A 14,558-nucleotide genomic window follows, 5' to 3' on the forward strand; every position below is an offset into this window, starting at 1 on the left:
CAAGGTGCACTTGTAATGCTGCTTTGTACTTTTGAACAACATGTCAAAGGCACACGTGTGCATTAAGAAATCTGTTTTGTTTGCCGTACGGTGGAAGAGCTTCCCTACCAAATGTGTGTTTTTTTTAAACCATTGTATTATATTCTTGGTAGTTATTTGTACTAACCTTACCAGTTGCAGATTATTCTATGCTCACATAGTTAAAAGGAAGGATAGGTTTGCTGCATAAGAGTGCAGAGGGTAGGTATCCTGAGGTTTACTTTATCTACTAGATGTTTCCCAGACATTGCTAACAGGGGAGCATACAACCAGCAAGCAAATGTGTGTGTGTGTTTAAATCTCATTGATATTCTTGAAATGGTAGCGAAGAAGCTGAGTGAGTTGTTTGATGCTGATGGAGCACAGCCAACAACAACTAAAAAAACCAAACTATATTGCATTTTTGTATGTAAGGGTTGGGTGGAATGGGACTTGTAGAGCTGTGAAGTCACAGAAACTGTCCAATAAGTGCTCATTATATTTGTAACATACAGCTTGAGTATTTGAATAGTGAAATACCCCTGTAATGAAATGAAAAGAATATGGATCCCATCCAACAAATTATACTAGCTAAACATTCATTGCACTATAACCCAGGCCTTAAGTCGGGGATGGGGAACCTGTGGTCCTTCCAGGTGATGTTCAACTAGAGTTCCTGTTGGCCCTAACTATCCTGACTGGGCTGATGGATTCCAACAACATCTGTAGGGCCACAGGTTAGCTATACCTGACTTAAGTTGCTAATTATTCTTTTTACAGCATGCTTCTATAAACTATTGTATTCCCTGGCACTTCATGTGTACACTACTGTTAATACCCAGTGCTGGTGTAAGCAAACAGGTCATCTATTTACCTTAAGGGCCTAAGGGGTGGGAAACAGATTGTTCTCTAGAAGTTGTGGGACTGCCACTCAAATCATCCTTCACTTTTGGTCATGCTGTCTGGAGCTGATGGGAGTTGGAGTCCAACAACAAATGGAGGACAACAGATTGGCCACCCAGGCAAACACAAAGGGCAACATGTTGGTACAGCATTAGTGCTGGAATTAGTTGCACCCCTGTGTAAAGTGGAGTTTTGATCCATAGGTGTGACCATGGTTGGCACAAATACATGCTAGCTGGTGGTGTATGCATGTGGGAGTTTTTACTAAAGAAGGCAGAATCAATTTGTATCAAGCAAGTTAATATTCACAGTTAAAAAAGCAAAGAGCAATCCATGGGAAATATATGCAGTTCTGAGCTACTTCAGAAATACTGGACAAAGCCACGGTCAAAAAGGCAAAGTTGTGTAATTATATTCACCTCTCTCTTTTATGAACAGAAGACACTAGAGCAACAGATGGAGAGTCACAGGGAAGCTCACCAGAAGCAGCTGTCCAGGCTGCGAGATGAGATTGAGGAGAAGCAGAAAACCATTGACGAGATCAGAGAGTAAGATCATGCTTTCCTTTCCTGTAGGCTTTCAATTCCATCTCTCTCTCTCTCTCTCTCTCTCTCTCTCTCTCTCTCTCTCTCTCTCTCTCTCTCTCTCTGTGTGCACACACAACTGCAAACTGCTGATTATTTATTCTTATCTAGTTTTATTGGCAAACATCTCATTAGGACCCCAGAGGCCTATTGCTGTGGATGTATCTGTTCAGGGTTTTCTTCTCCTCCTCCTCCTGCTAATGATATCGAGTAAAGAGAGTGCAGAAAAACTGCATTTAATGAATTTCAAAGACTTGAAAGCTAGAAATATTTTCAGTTATTTTGCTTTATAAATCACATGGTGTAATAAATGTTTGAGCAGACTTAAGACTGCTTCAGAAGCTGCTACTGAGAAACTATATCAAAATGACTGGGGATGATACAGCTTTGACTTTGGCAAAGCTAGATGATGGAAATGAAGAAGAGTGGGAGGAACAGCTTGAAATGGATACAGGCGATGGATGCTTAATGGGAAAGGGGCAGAGCTGTTCTATACAACTCTGTAGGGAAGCAGAGACCAAGAAAGACAGAAGGCTTATAACTAGGAAGTGAAAAAGTGGAAGAAACCCTTACTGAATTCAGTGATGCAGGAAAAAAAGCAGTGGTAAATTTGGATGAGAGGGTGATGAATATCTGATCATGACCAATCAGCTGTTTACATGCAAGCCATGTTAAATAGAAAAATGAATATAATATTACTAAAACCAGCATCCAGTCATAGATTTGCTTCCCCACCCCATCCCCCATTACAATTTTTTAGCATGAAGATTATGTAAAACAATGAATGGGAAAGGAACATTTTCAAGCTAAGTGCACTTCCTGCCTCTTTGTACTGCCCTTGAGGTTGGTCTGGAAGCTGCAGCTAGGGCAGAATTCAGCAGCTAGGTTTCTTATGGAGGCAGACTAGTGCCAGCATATATCACCTTACTGGCTGCCAATCTGCGCTGAGCCAAGGTGTTGGTACTAGCCTATAAGGCCCTATACACCTCAGGACCAACTTACCTGCCTTATCCTTTAAATGCCACTGGGGTCTATGGAAGATTTTCTCCTGAAGGTTCCAAAGCAATCGGAAGCCCTGTAACTTGGAGAAGGGCTTTTAGTGTCGTTGTCCACGTTCTGTGGAACAGCTTTCCTGTCGAAATGCAACAGGTGCCCACTATCTCTGCTTTCCAGAAACAAACTGGAGACATTTCTGTCACGAGAAGCTTTCCTGGCTGGATGAGCAAGACTTTGCCATGGGCGCCTCTTTTCATCATTTTTCAGTTCATTTGCTTACATTTTCTGTGTTCTTTTAAAGTGCATCTTAGCTGTTTTTTTCCTTATATTGTGTACATCATCTTGAGAAATACACTTGGAAGGTGTCTAGTAAGTATCAAAAATAATAGAAGTCATGGTGGTTTGAAATAAAAGCATTCTAACATTATGAAGGGATGCGGATGGCGCTGTGGGTTAAACCACAGAGCCTAGGACTTTCTGATCAGAAGGTTGGTGGTTCGAATCCCCGCAACGTGGTAAGCTCCCGTTGCTTGGTCCCTGCTCCTGCCAACCTAACAGTTCGAAAGCATGTCAAAGTGCAAGTAGATAAATAGATACCGCTCTGGCGGGAAGGTAAACGGTGTTTCCGTGTGCTGCTCTGGTTTGCCAGAAGCAGCTTAGTCATGCTGGCCACATGACCTGGAAGCTGTACGCTGGCTCCCTCGGCCAATAAAGCGAGATGAGCACCGCAACCCCAGAGTCGGCCACAACTGGACCTAATGGTCAGGGGTCCCTTTACCTTTACCTTAACATCATGAAATGATGGAATACCAAGACTGAATCACAATGGCCAAATTAATTCTGCAAAGCTTGGTGAAACAAATGTTTTTGGCAGGTGATGAAGCACCAAGTTTGTAGGTGCTTGCCTGATTTCAATAGGAGCATCCTTCGAAATTACTAGTGCCACTATGCTAGAAGCCTTAGTTCACAAACAAATATGGGATGGCCAGAAGGGATTCTCCAGGTGATCCCAGTAATCTGGCAGATGTATAAAGTGGTCTTTTGGGTAACCTAAGTCTTAGGCAGCTTAGGACTATATAACAACAAATCTTGAATTTAGCTTAGTAATGTATTGGCTGCTAGTGCAGATCTTTTCAGCTTCAGCATATGTTGATATGGAGTGGCTCCAGCTAAAAGCTGGGCTGCAGCATTCTGTACTAGCTGCAATTTCAAAACCATCCGCAAGGGTCTCTCCACAGCACCTCCCAACATCCCTGACCTTTAGCCATATTGGTTGCGGATGACAAAAGTTGGGAGTCCAACAATATTTGGAGGTCTGCAGGCTTCTCATCCCCGATCTAGGCTTTTTGACTTTTAAAATAGTTAGCATTAAGTTCACACTTGTAGAGAGGAATTGCCATTTTATGTTTTGGATGCATGTCAATAAGCTGAGAGAGAATCAGTAACAAGGTAAGTATTGTGTTGTGTTGTCTGATGTGTATAAAGGGAAATTCTCTAAAGAAGCAGGATGTCTTATCAATAAAATTTCCCAGAGAGTTATTGTGTAGAGTCTTTCTGTGATGATCAAATGTATAAGCGTTGACTAACTTTAAGGCTTCTTGAACGGAAGTTTTCTTTTCATTCCTTTTTCCTTTTCTTTTGTCTCAGTATGAATCAGAAACTGCAGCTGGAACAAGAAAAACTGAGTTTGGACTATGAACGATTGAAAGCAGAAGATCAAGAACGGGAAAAGAAACTGGAGAAGCTAATGTAAGTTTGCAGGGCAATCTATTATTATTATTCTTTAATATTTTGCTCTCCAATAATGTTGCATCCAACCAATCCTGGCTCCCTGTGATAACACAGTACTCCAGGACAGAAACATAAGGAAAATGGATCTTTATTTTATGTAACAAAATTTATGTACTACTTGATGGTAATAGAACCTCTGATCAGTTTTACACAAACAAAACACTAAGATTACCCATAAAGAGCAGTTAAACACACACACAAGTACTTGAAACATTCATAATTTGATTGAAACCAACAGTAAGCTAAAAAAAACACAAATCTACTTCTACATGTCTGGATAGTCTTGCCTAAACAGAAATGTTTTAAACCGGCCGTGAAAAGATTGCAGCCAGATATCAACAGGCAGGGAGTTCCATAGTGTACATAGGTGCTGCTAAACTGAAAGCGAGATTTCTAACAAGTGCAGAATGAGTATTATCCAGCACCTGCAACAGTGCTAATTCTGCTGGGTGTTCTGTTTGCGCCAGACCTCCTACCACCACCCCATGTAAAAATGCATGGAAAATGCTTCTCTATTCATTCTTGAAATGGGCTAAGTCCTGTGGCTGCATATAACATATGGCTGCCATCACAGATGGTTATGCTTCAGTAGCTGTTTTTGTTGTAGTATCCACAACTGCCTGCCCTGCCTCCCTCTAGGCAGGAAAGATACTGCGCTCCCTTGGTACTCCAGATGGAGGAGTGCTGCTGTTTGTCCTTGCTGCTTCCAGTCTTTGATTGCCCACCTTGCATACACTGCAACATATAGGGAAGCAGCATCTTCTCGAGTTCCTTCTGTGATGCAGCTTTCTAAAATGCAGGAGTTCTGGAGTGCTTGGTAGGAGATAGGCACAGGTGTTGGTTTCTAGGTTGAGGAAAGCATAAGGAGGCTGAGATGAGCATGTTTGTTTCGTTCGCTTGGAAACTTTACATTATTCCAATTAAATTTTTGAGTTGAGCAGTGTCTTTTCTCTGCCTAGACTGCTTAACGATAAAAGGGAACAAGCAAGAGAAGATCTGAAGGGGCTGGAAGAAACTGTGGTATGTACTAAATCTACAGTGTCTCTCTTTAAAAAAGAAAAAGGAGGTCACTAGGGATGATGTTACTTATTTCACACTTGAATTTTGTATGCTCCATTTAGTTTGTTTTGTGCCTTTTGAAAACATGTGGTTCAGTCTGCATACCTTGGTTTCTTAAAATGAAAAACAGGAGTTCATATAGATGGCCTGTTCATGTGGGTCCTGTGTCATAATGGTGAACTTCCCTCCTGTTTTGAGTATCGTGGAGGAAGAAAGCAAGGGACTCATTTGGCTACTGCATCAAGCCAGAGTCATATAACACCCATTCTCCCAGCTCTGTACTGGCTGCCTGTATGTTGCTGGGCTCAATTCAAGGTCTAGATGCTGAATTTGTAAAGCCCTGAACAACTTGGGGCCCAAATACTTGAAAGACTGCCTGCCCCTATATTTGCCAGGCTGGACCTTGTGATCAACTGAGGAGGCCCTTCTCATGGTCCCATTAGGGGATATGGTGTGTCATGTGGTGACTCAGGACCTTCTCACTGGTGACATCCTGCTTGTGGAACTGCCTTCCTTTGGAGGTATATCAAGCAGCCCCATCACTGAGTTTTCTTCAATCAAGACACACGTCTGATGTTTTGGTTGGATGATCTGTGTTGCTTCTGTCATCTGTATTGACACAAGTAGCTACAAACCACTAATGTTAATCTAATATTTCATGACTAATGAAATTTTTAGTATTATTGCATCATAATTGTATGCAGGGCAATCTATAAATGAATAAAATAACTTAATATTTACAAGGGTAACTCCATTCTGTACAGCGATGGCACCTAATCAAATCCCTGTTTTAGTCATCTTCCACCAGATTATTGATTTGTGGCATACAGTTCGTAGAGATATAAGTGAAGTTAGAGGTTAGTCACAAATATGTTATATATTATTTTCTTGGTTGTGTTCTCCCTGAAGTGAGTGAAATGTGTGGAATTTTCAAATTCTGCCCCCTTTAAACAAAACTTTTCACATAATAAAATTTGACTAAAACATCAAACAGATGTACATTTATGGTTGTGAGTTATGCATTTAAGATGGTGTGCATTTTTTGAAGGTTCTGGCCCTGGTCCATAGAGACTTGCACACAAACCCAACTAAACCTCATGTGAGGAAGAGGGATATCTCATCTAACATGATGCCTGGTTTAAGGCCTGTGCACATCATCTTAAAAAGCGTGTGCGTTTTTGCTTCAGAACTGTATTTTTTTCTTTTGTGAACATATGCAAATTTAACTGATTAAAGAAATCATAGTTCGCCATACAAAATTCATTCACAGTTAAATTTGCATATGTTCACAAAAAGAAAAAATACAGTTCTGAAGCAAAAACACATGACAGCCCTAGTTTTTATTGTGCTTATTTATTATTACATACAGCCTGCATTGACGTACAATCAATGTATAAGGAACTAAGAGATTTAATTTAGCACATGCTGAGGAATATCAACTACTAAATGGAGCATTAATGTCAATTTCCTTTTTCTTCTTCTTGGCCACCACAGTGTCCCAATAATTTATTTGAAATATTCCCATCTGTAAGACCTGGCATAAATGTTTGCTTTGTGTTTCTTATTTCAAATAGGTCATTGTTAAGCTAATGCTTTCTTAAACTTGTTCACAGGCTAGAGAGCTTCAGACCCTCCATAACTTGCGCAGACTTTTTGTTCAAGACCTCACCACCAGAGTGAAAAAAGTAAGTTGAGATATTGTGGGAGGGAATAATTGTGCAAAAATCTTCTTTTCTTAGGCTTACATATGTATGTACGTATGTATGTACACACTTAGCACTCTAGCAGTAATATATGCACCTTGCAGTGTAGTGCCTGTGTACCTTGGCTGTGTTTAAATACTTGCAAACAGACATACAGCTATATTAATGGGCTATGCCAGGGGTTCCCAAACTACAGTTCCAACAACCACCAGTGGCCTTCATTTAAGGGGTCCATGGCATATATGTAATCATACAATTACAAATCATATAGCATCGATATGTGTGTGCATTACATTTGCCACAACAAGCAGAAGTGGTCTGCCAAGGCCCTCGGTAATTTTCTCAGGGTGTGTATGTGGAGTTAGGGAACTATTGGATATTGCCATTAACAATCCATTCCAAAGGCTGCACCTGGAAGCCTCACTGGGCAGATCAGTAGTAGAAACCATGATATTCATAGCAGCATTTCAGCCAGTTATGATGATATAAATCAGTTATAGGCCTAATCTGCCTTCCAAAGACTATCAGAGGCCCATATCATGCTTTTGAGTAATTTTGGATGTGATGATGAAAATGAGAAAAGGCATTTCTAGGGTCAACTGTGATGTACATTGAAATTTCTCTCCTTTTGAGGGGTAAAGGCAAATGGTTGTCACATAAAGGAGGGGGTGCCCTTGTTTGTTGCTGGAGAGGCCTCCTGCAAGGGCTCACAGAGGCATGACCCAAGCACAATTATCTCATCACTTTCATTTTAATATTTGGGGACTGTGGTTTGTTGTTGTGTCACCTTAAACCATGGTTGTTTATAACTTAACAATGTTTAGTTTTTGTGTGTTTCGAAATCTCTGTTAATAAGCCAGTCAACTGAAATGCATTTTTTCAGCTTTAGCTGAAAGTTGAAGTTCATATTGGTCTCTAATGCTTTCTGGGAAGGACTTGTGTACAGTTCCAGAGGTTTTCAGTCACTATTTATTGATGTTATTCAAAGGCTTGGTTCTAATTTGGCTTTTTGTCTTCACAGAGTGTTGAACTAGACAGTGATGATGGAGGTGGAAGTGCTGCTCAGAAGCAGAAAATCTCCTTTCTGGAAAACAACCTGGAACAACTTACAAAGGTTCACAAGCAGGTGAGATAATTGTGGTGTTGTTTATTACCATTCTTACCCCAACCTCCAAGCCTGGGGGTGGGGGGAAAGGAAAACATTACCCAGTCAACTTTGTGGGCTTCCTGTGGGCTTGTCTGACCACAGAATACAGCTCCTCTGACTGATAAAACAAAAAACCATATGATGATTATGTATTAAAAAGTAAACTTTGAAACATAATATATGAAAGATCACATAGTGACTGACAATATCCATGCATCATGGCAAGCCACAGTTAATCGTTTACTGAAAATGCACCAGCTGCTCCCACTTCCTCCCTCCCTGCTAGCATGATGGTGGTGGGGAGAAACTACAACCCATGGCTTAGTGTTACATCCAAACTCCAAATTGTGATCAGTAAGCCAAGAACAGACCTTAGCTGCAGGTCATGGTTTGTTTGGAGCCATGATCTCCAATTCAGAATTTTTTTCCTGGAAAAAATCTCAACTTGGTAAGAGACCTTGGCTTTTGCAGAACCATGTACACTTACTAGGAGTAAGCCCTACTGAATGCACAAGGACTTGCTATCGTGTAAATGAGCATGGGTATTGGACTATTGCACTCTTTCGCATGGAAAAAATAACCACTAAACTGTGTTGTACTGAGTTTACTTGAACATGGGATCTTCCTAGCCCTCAACATCTCAGTTCAAAATGGGCTTTAATGGGGGGGCAGGGAGATTTTGCCTTTAGTTAAACATAGTATGCTGCAGTTCACACCCTTACCTTTCTCATGTGGATGAGAAGCTGTGGCAGAAGGTGGTATATGGCAAAGATTTCTCCCCAGAAAGTACCATCTGTACAGGCTGTGACTTTCTCTATATCTTTTAATTTAAAAATATCAGTGACTATTTTGTACTGCATACTATCCATAATCAGATCTCTGTGTTAATCTTTCACAGCTGGTACGTGATAATGCAGATCTTCGTTGTGAGCTTCCTAAGCTGGAAAAACGACTCCGAGCTACGGCAGAGAGAGTTAAGGCCTTGGAGAGTGCTCTGAAGGAAGCCAAGGAGAATGCCATGCGAGACCGGAAACGATACCAGCAGGAAGTGGACCGCATTAAAGAGGCTGTAAGAGCCAAGAACATGGCGAGGAGAGCACACTCTGCTCAGATTGGTATGTATTCTGGCTCAAGAGAATTAGAGATAAAGAGTTATTTGAATATTGCAGTGCCTCTAGTGGAGGTTGTGGATTTCTTGTCTTCTCCCCCATTTTTAGAACCGTGTGTACAGTGGTACCTCGGTTTACAAACTTAATCCGTTCCAGAAGTCCGTTCTTAAGCCAAAACCGTTCTTAAACTGAGGCGCACTTTTCCTGATGAGGCCTCCCACCGCCAGGGCCCTTCCAACGTTCGGATTCCGTTCTTAGACCGAGGTAAAGTTCGCAAACCGGGACACTACTTCTGGTTTTGCGGAGTTCGTAAACCAAATTGTTCGTAAACAGGGCTGTTCTTAAACCCAGGGACCACTGTATTAGATATTGCTCTCTCTGTGTTAGCCATTTTGGCTTTCCACAGAACACAAAAACACACGAAGCTCGTATAAAGACTGTTTTTCACCCCCTTGCTTTGATTTGCCTCTTTGCAGCCAAGCCTATACGCCCTGGCCATTATCCAGCATCTTCTCCAACAGCCATCCATGCCATTCGAGGAGGAGGAGGGTATTACCAGAACATGAAATAAACACCAGGTGAGCTCATGGTGATCGGCTTGTAAGTTTTCAACATGTGATTATTTGTGAGGTGCTCACTCTGCCGGATTGCAAATTCTCACCGGCAGAAAAATTGAGGTGGGCCAGGCTGGGTCTTTTGTGTAGGTTGGTAGCTGATGTCACCATATTGAAAATGCTTGGATTTTAAAAGCATGGTCGTTTCTGTTGTATGAAGAAAGATCAGTAAAGCAACAGTGTAAGTTCTGAGATGCAGGAAGGGGAAACCTTTAACTTCCAGATATTGCACTACAAATCTCATGATTTGTGGACTGCCCTGAGATTTTATGATGAAGGACAATATATGTCTAATAATAAATAATAGTAATAATGATGATGATGATCAATGGTCAGGACTGATTCTTCTCCTGGCTCAGAAACTTTCCTTTGGTTTAATTTGCATGTAGTGTTTCTGTGATAAGGCCTATAGGAAAACATATGTGAGTGCTGTTTCATGCTAGCTGGTATTATAACTGATAATGGATGTAGTGCATTTTTCTTTTTGGCTCCTGTTCTCTAATAATTTTACTATTAGATTCAGCACCCTACCCACAGTAACAGGACCTAGCAATTCAAGTTTAGGGAACCTTTTAACGTTTAATAGATTATTGTATTTTAATATTCGTTTGGAAGCTGCCCAGAGTGGCTGGGGAAACCCAGCCAGATGGATGGGGTATAAATTATTATTATTTATTTATTTATTTGTTCATTCATTCATTCATTCATTCAAGTAAACATACTTGAAGCAACAGGATTTTCCTTCTAAAATATATATATTCTCCTTGATAGCATGGTCATCTTTTTTCTAAACAGTTTAACCCCTCTTCCTGCATGGTATGGTTTTTTTAAAAAAAAACACAGGATGAAGTTCCTAAATATCAGTTATATCACATTTCATTCCTCAATGTTTTTAACATTTCTTAGGTAAGCAGCTAAATATAAAAGGATTCTGGAAATAATGGCAACTTGCCAGCTTTTTCCAACCATTTCCCCCCTCCCCCATGTGTTTATTTTCTGAATCTTCCTTGTGAACAGCTGCATGGTTCTATCACATAATCTGAAAGGGACTCTGGCTGAAGACCAACTGTATATGGGTATATTTAAAGGCTTTGTTTCTTTAGGCATCAAATATTCATGGATAAAGTGCCACTTTTGTTGAGCAGATTGCATGTCATACCTGTTGCAAACCATCTGCTATATCAAATTTTGGCTTTATTCCCCATGGCCTTTTTTTTGCTGCTGGTGTTTCCTTTGATAGATGTAGAGCTCTTTTCCCTTCCATGGACAAATAATGCAGCGGTTTTTCATGTGGTCTAAGGATAGGATTGTGGGGTTGTTTTTTTGTCTCACCAATAATTTAACCTGAACTTGTTCTGCACTCTGAGAAACAAAAAGAAGCATATACAATAGAATCTCCAATAAAAGCTTTGCAAGCAGTCCAACAAGAATCACTGCAAGAGCCTTTCAAGGTGAAAGAAAATGAACGTATGTGTGTTTTGTACACCTTTAAAGAGACATTGTGTTTGGAAGTAAGAACTCAAAGGCATATCTTCAGAGCAAGAACAGAAACCTCAAAGCAAAAAAATAATGATGATAGTCCTGACTGTATTGAATTAAAGCTGAAAGACATAGAAGAAAACCACACAGTAACCAACAATAGTAGTAAAAGACACAAAACAAATGCAGATGTTTTACATGTGACAAGCTACAAAGATACTTGGACAGTAGCCTTTAGCACTCTTTGAATAATAATAATAATAATAATAATAATAATAATAATAATAATAATAATAATAATAATAATAAAGGCTTTCTTCTAAATCCTCTTTGAAATCAATGCACATGAAGTATGCATGCTGAAGGAGATTCCATAATATGGAAGAGAAAGATGGTCCAAACAAACAAGCTGGTGTTAACAATTGGTGCTCTGCTTCTTGGAACACCCAAAATGCCACAAAAGAGCCTTGTTCAAATAGGAGAAGGGATAGGAGGAGGGACTGGTAGTGATATTTTACATCTGTATTCTCACCTTCCAGGTAGCAAGGCAGAGACAATTATTTTTCCAAGGCTGCCAAGGAGTATCATTATTGAGTAGTGGATTTGCACCCAAACTTGTACCAGTTCCAAAAGTCTAATATACTCTTTGCCACACTAGTGTGCCTGTCGGTTTCTGAGCACAATCCAAAATAGCTTCACAGTGTGAAATAGTTTAGGATCCAGTAGATTCTTAAGCTGTTGCTTTCTCCCATAAAGCCTTAAGTAAATCTTGCTCCACACGTTGTCTTCTCCATGGTGCTGTAACTTTTGTGAAATCCTCTCTGCAAAAAGTTCAGCCAGATGTAGTCTATGGAATTTCTCCTAAAAGTAATAAAAGTGTACTTGCTCTGCCCAGCCTTTGCCCGAACTCAGCACTTCATGGTGGACCTTCGCTGTTGCTGGGGTCTTTTGTTTAATTCTTTTCCAGCTGCCTAGCTTGTGGTTGAACTTATATTGAAATATTAGATTGTCTGATAGTGTGGCGCTCGCCCTGTGGAACACCCTCTCATCAGATGTCAAAACAGATAGACAACTACATAACTTTCCAAAGGCATCTGAAGGCTGACTTGTATCAGGAAGTTGTGTGTGTGTGTGTGTGGTGTTTTGCTGTGTTTTTATTATGTTGGAAGCCACCCAGAGTGGCTGGGGCAAGCCACTCAGATGGGTGGGGTATAAGATGATGATGATGATAAGGATAAGGCATCCATTTGATGTTCATGGAAGGGTGATGTCTCTGCAAATAGCAGAACTGGATATATGATTTATGCTGATTTCCATCTCTTCCATTAGTGGGAATGTCCATTGGATCAAAAGCCCTTTCGTGACTACAAAGGAACCAACTGGGTTCTATCCATAGAGCAGGGTTCAGCTAAAGAGTCCCATCAGTGGAGTCCTGTGCAAACAAGTTTTCCCCATTCTCCTCCCCTTGCATGCCCCTCAACAACTCTGAAATTGACAGAGGGGGATTGGGAGAACCCCTGGAATAGTGCATGGAAGAAGAGGAGATTTTTGGGTGTGTGTTTTTTAATAAATAATAATAATAGAGAACTATGAAAAGGCAATTCATTCACTACCTCACTTTTGACTCTTTCTGATGCTTTTGATTTCAGATTAACCTAAGCACTGTTTATGTTATGCAGCATCGCACCATTGAGATGTGTATCCTGTATATTATTTTAAGTGTTCCTAATGAAAGTTCATGTTGCTTTTGTTAGGATATACGACTAACAAATGTCGGCATGTTTCTCTTGCAGATAAAATTGCAGGCTCCACTTCGCACGTGAAAAATCATCAGCAGTTCACTAGTTCCTTTCCCTTTTGGACTGGAGCTGTACTTCTGTTCATTGTACGCATTCTATAGCCTTCTGCAGTGCACCGGTTTCAAATATTTTTCTGCTTTGTAGAATCTCCATGTGTACAGAAGTGTGAGCAACCTGGCTTTTCTTCTGAAACCATGTACAGTGTATCTAACACACGCACTTAAGCTAACGGTAGGAGTTTGCTGCTCAATCTCTTTCACTGACTGACTGCATTTCTGACCCTGTTGAGCCAGTTACTTTGGGGCTTTCATGCTGGCACTGATGCTTTTTTGTTCTGTTTCAAGTACTTTGGTGCATCACTAAAATGCTGGTACCTGGCATCAAAGAATTAACAATTCAACAACCAAGTGCCATCAAAAGCAGGTGATTGTGCTCCATCTTTCTGATTTCCTGTAAAATATGCATATTATTTTATATTTTTAGAAGATGACAGTGTGCAGTTATATGGTTTGTTTTTTTTCCTTTTTAACCTAACATGCTTTCAAAAAGTACAGCTCTGCAATTTAGCATTTTTAATATCCTGGTGAAATCTTTAAACTTGTATTTAAAATGGGAGAGAACACAGAATCATTAGTACACTTATTCGGTAGAGATCAAACTCTGAGGATGTAGAGCAGCCATAGGCAAACTCCGGCCCTCCAGATGTTTGGGACTACAATTCCCATCGTCCCTGACCACTGGTCCTGTTAGCTAGGGATGACGGGAATTGTAGTCCCAAACATCTGGAGGGCCGGAGTTTGCCTATGCCTGATGTAGAGATATGTGTTAGTGTAGCTCTAGAATCTCTTGAAATTCAGTGGTCACATGGGCACATCATACCCTCAAAATGTCGCATTAGATCTGCCTTGTAATAACACATAGATCAGGTTTTCTGACAGCCATGTGAAAGCATGGTTCTGGTTATAATGAAATTGAAAGATGCATTTACAAAAGCAGCTGAAACCATTGCCATCCTCTTCCTAACTCGATTTCTTCATGATTTTAAGAAGCCAGAAATAAGAGATAAATTATCTGCTGTACTGAAAGGAAGATTCTCTTCAGGGTGTTGAGGGAGAATAGGTTTGCATGCTTAGTGTGCAGTGCAACAAAAAAGAAAAATGATGGAAGATGATCTTTTTGTTTAAAATGAAATAAGATGAAATAAGATAACAGTATATGCTGGAAATGAACAATATGCAAGTCTGCCTAAGGATAGTATAGTTTTATAGCTTACTCACCATTAGTGAGATAGACTTTTTTCCAATTCTTTCTTAATGACATATGTAGGATGTTAGCTTTTATTTCTAGTGGAAATCA

At 40.3% G+C, this 14,558-nt stretch overlaps 1 protein-coding gene across 1 annotated transcript in view; it reads left to right on the forward strand.

The window, feature by feature from the left end:
• The window catches only part of KIF5C (kinesin family member 5C), a 316,620-nt gene extending 306,732 nt beyond the window's left edge, over nt 1-9,888 (forward strand). Inside the window, exons 20-26 of the mRNA XM_081928835.1 lie at nt 1,360-1,469; nt 4,149-4,250; nt 5,252-5,312; nt 6,965-7,036; nt 8,076-8,180; nt 9,100-9,316; nt 9,787-9,888. Of these exons, the coding sequence (XP_081784961.1) occupies nt 1,360-1,469; nt 4,149-4,250; nt 5,252-5,312; nt 6,965-7,036; nt 8,076-8,180; nt 9,100-9,316; nt 9,787-9,881 (762 nt within the window). The 3' untranslated portion in view covers nt 9,882-9,888. The remainder of the gene's footprint in view (nt 1-1,359; nt 1,470-4,148; nt 4,251-5,251; nt 5,313-6,964; nt 7,037-8,075; nt 8,181-9,099; nt 9,317-9,786) is intronic.
• Nucleotides 9,889-14,558: the final 4,670 nt, after the last annotated feature.

This window comes from Podarcis melisellensis, assembly GCF_964234715.1.
Source record: "Podarcis melisellensis genome assembly, chromosome: 1".
In the NCBI taxonomy this organism is placed as follows: domain Eukaryota; kingdom Metazoa; phylum Chordata; class Lepidosauria; order Squamata; family Lacertidae; genus Podarcis; species Podarcis melisellensis.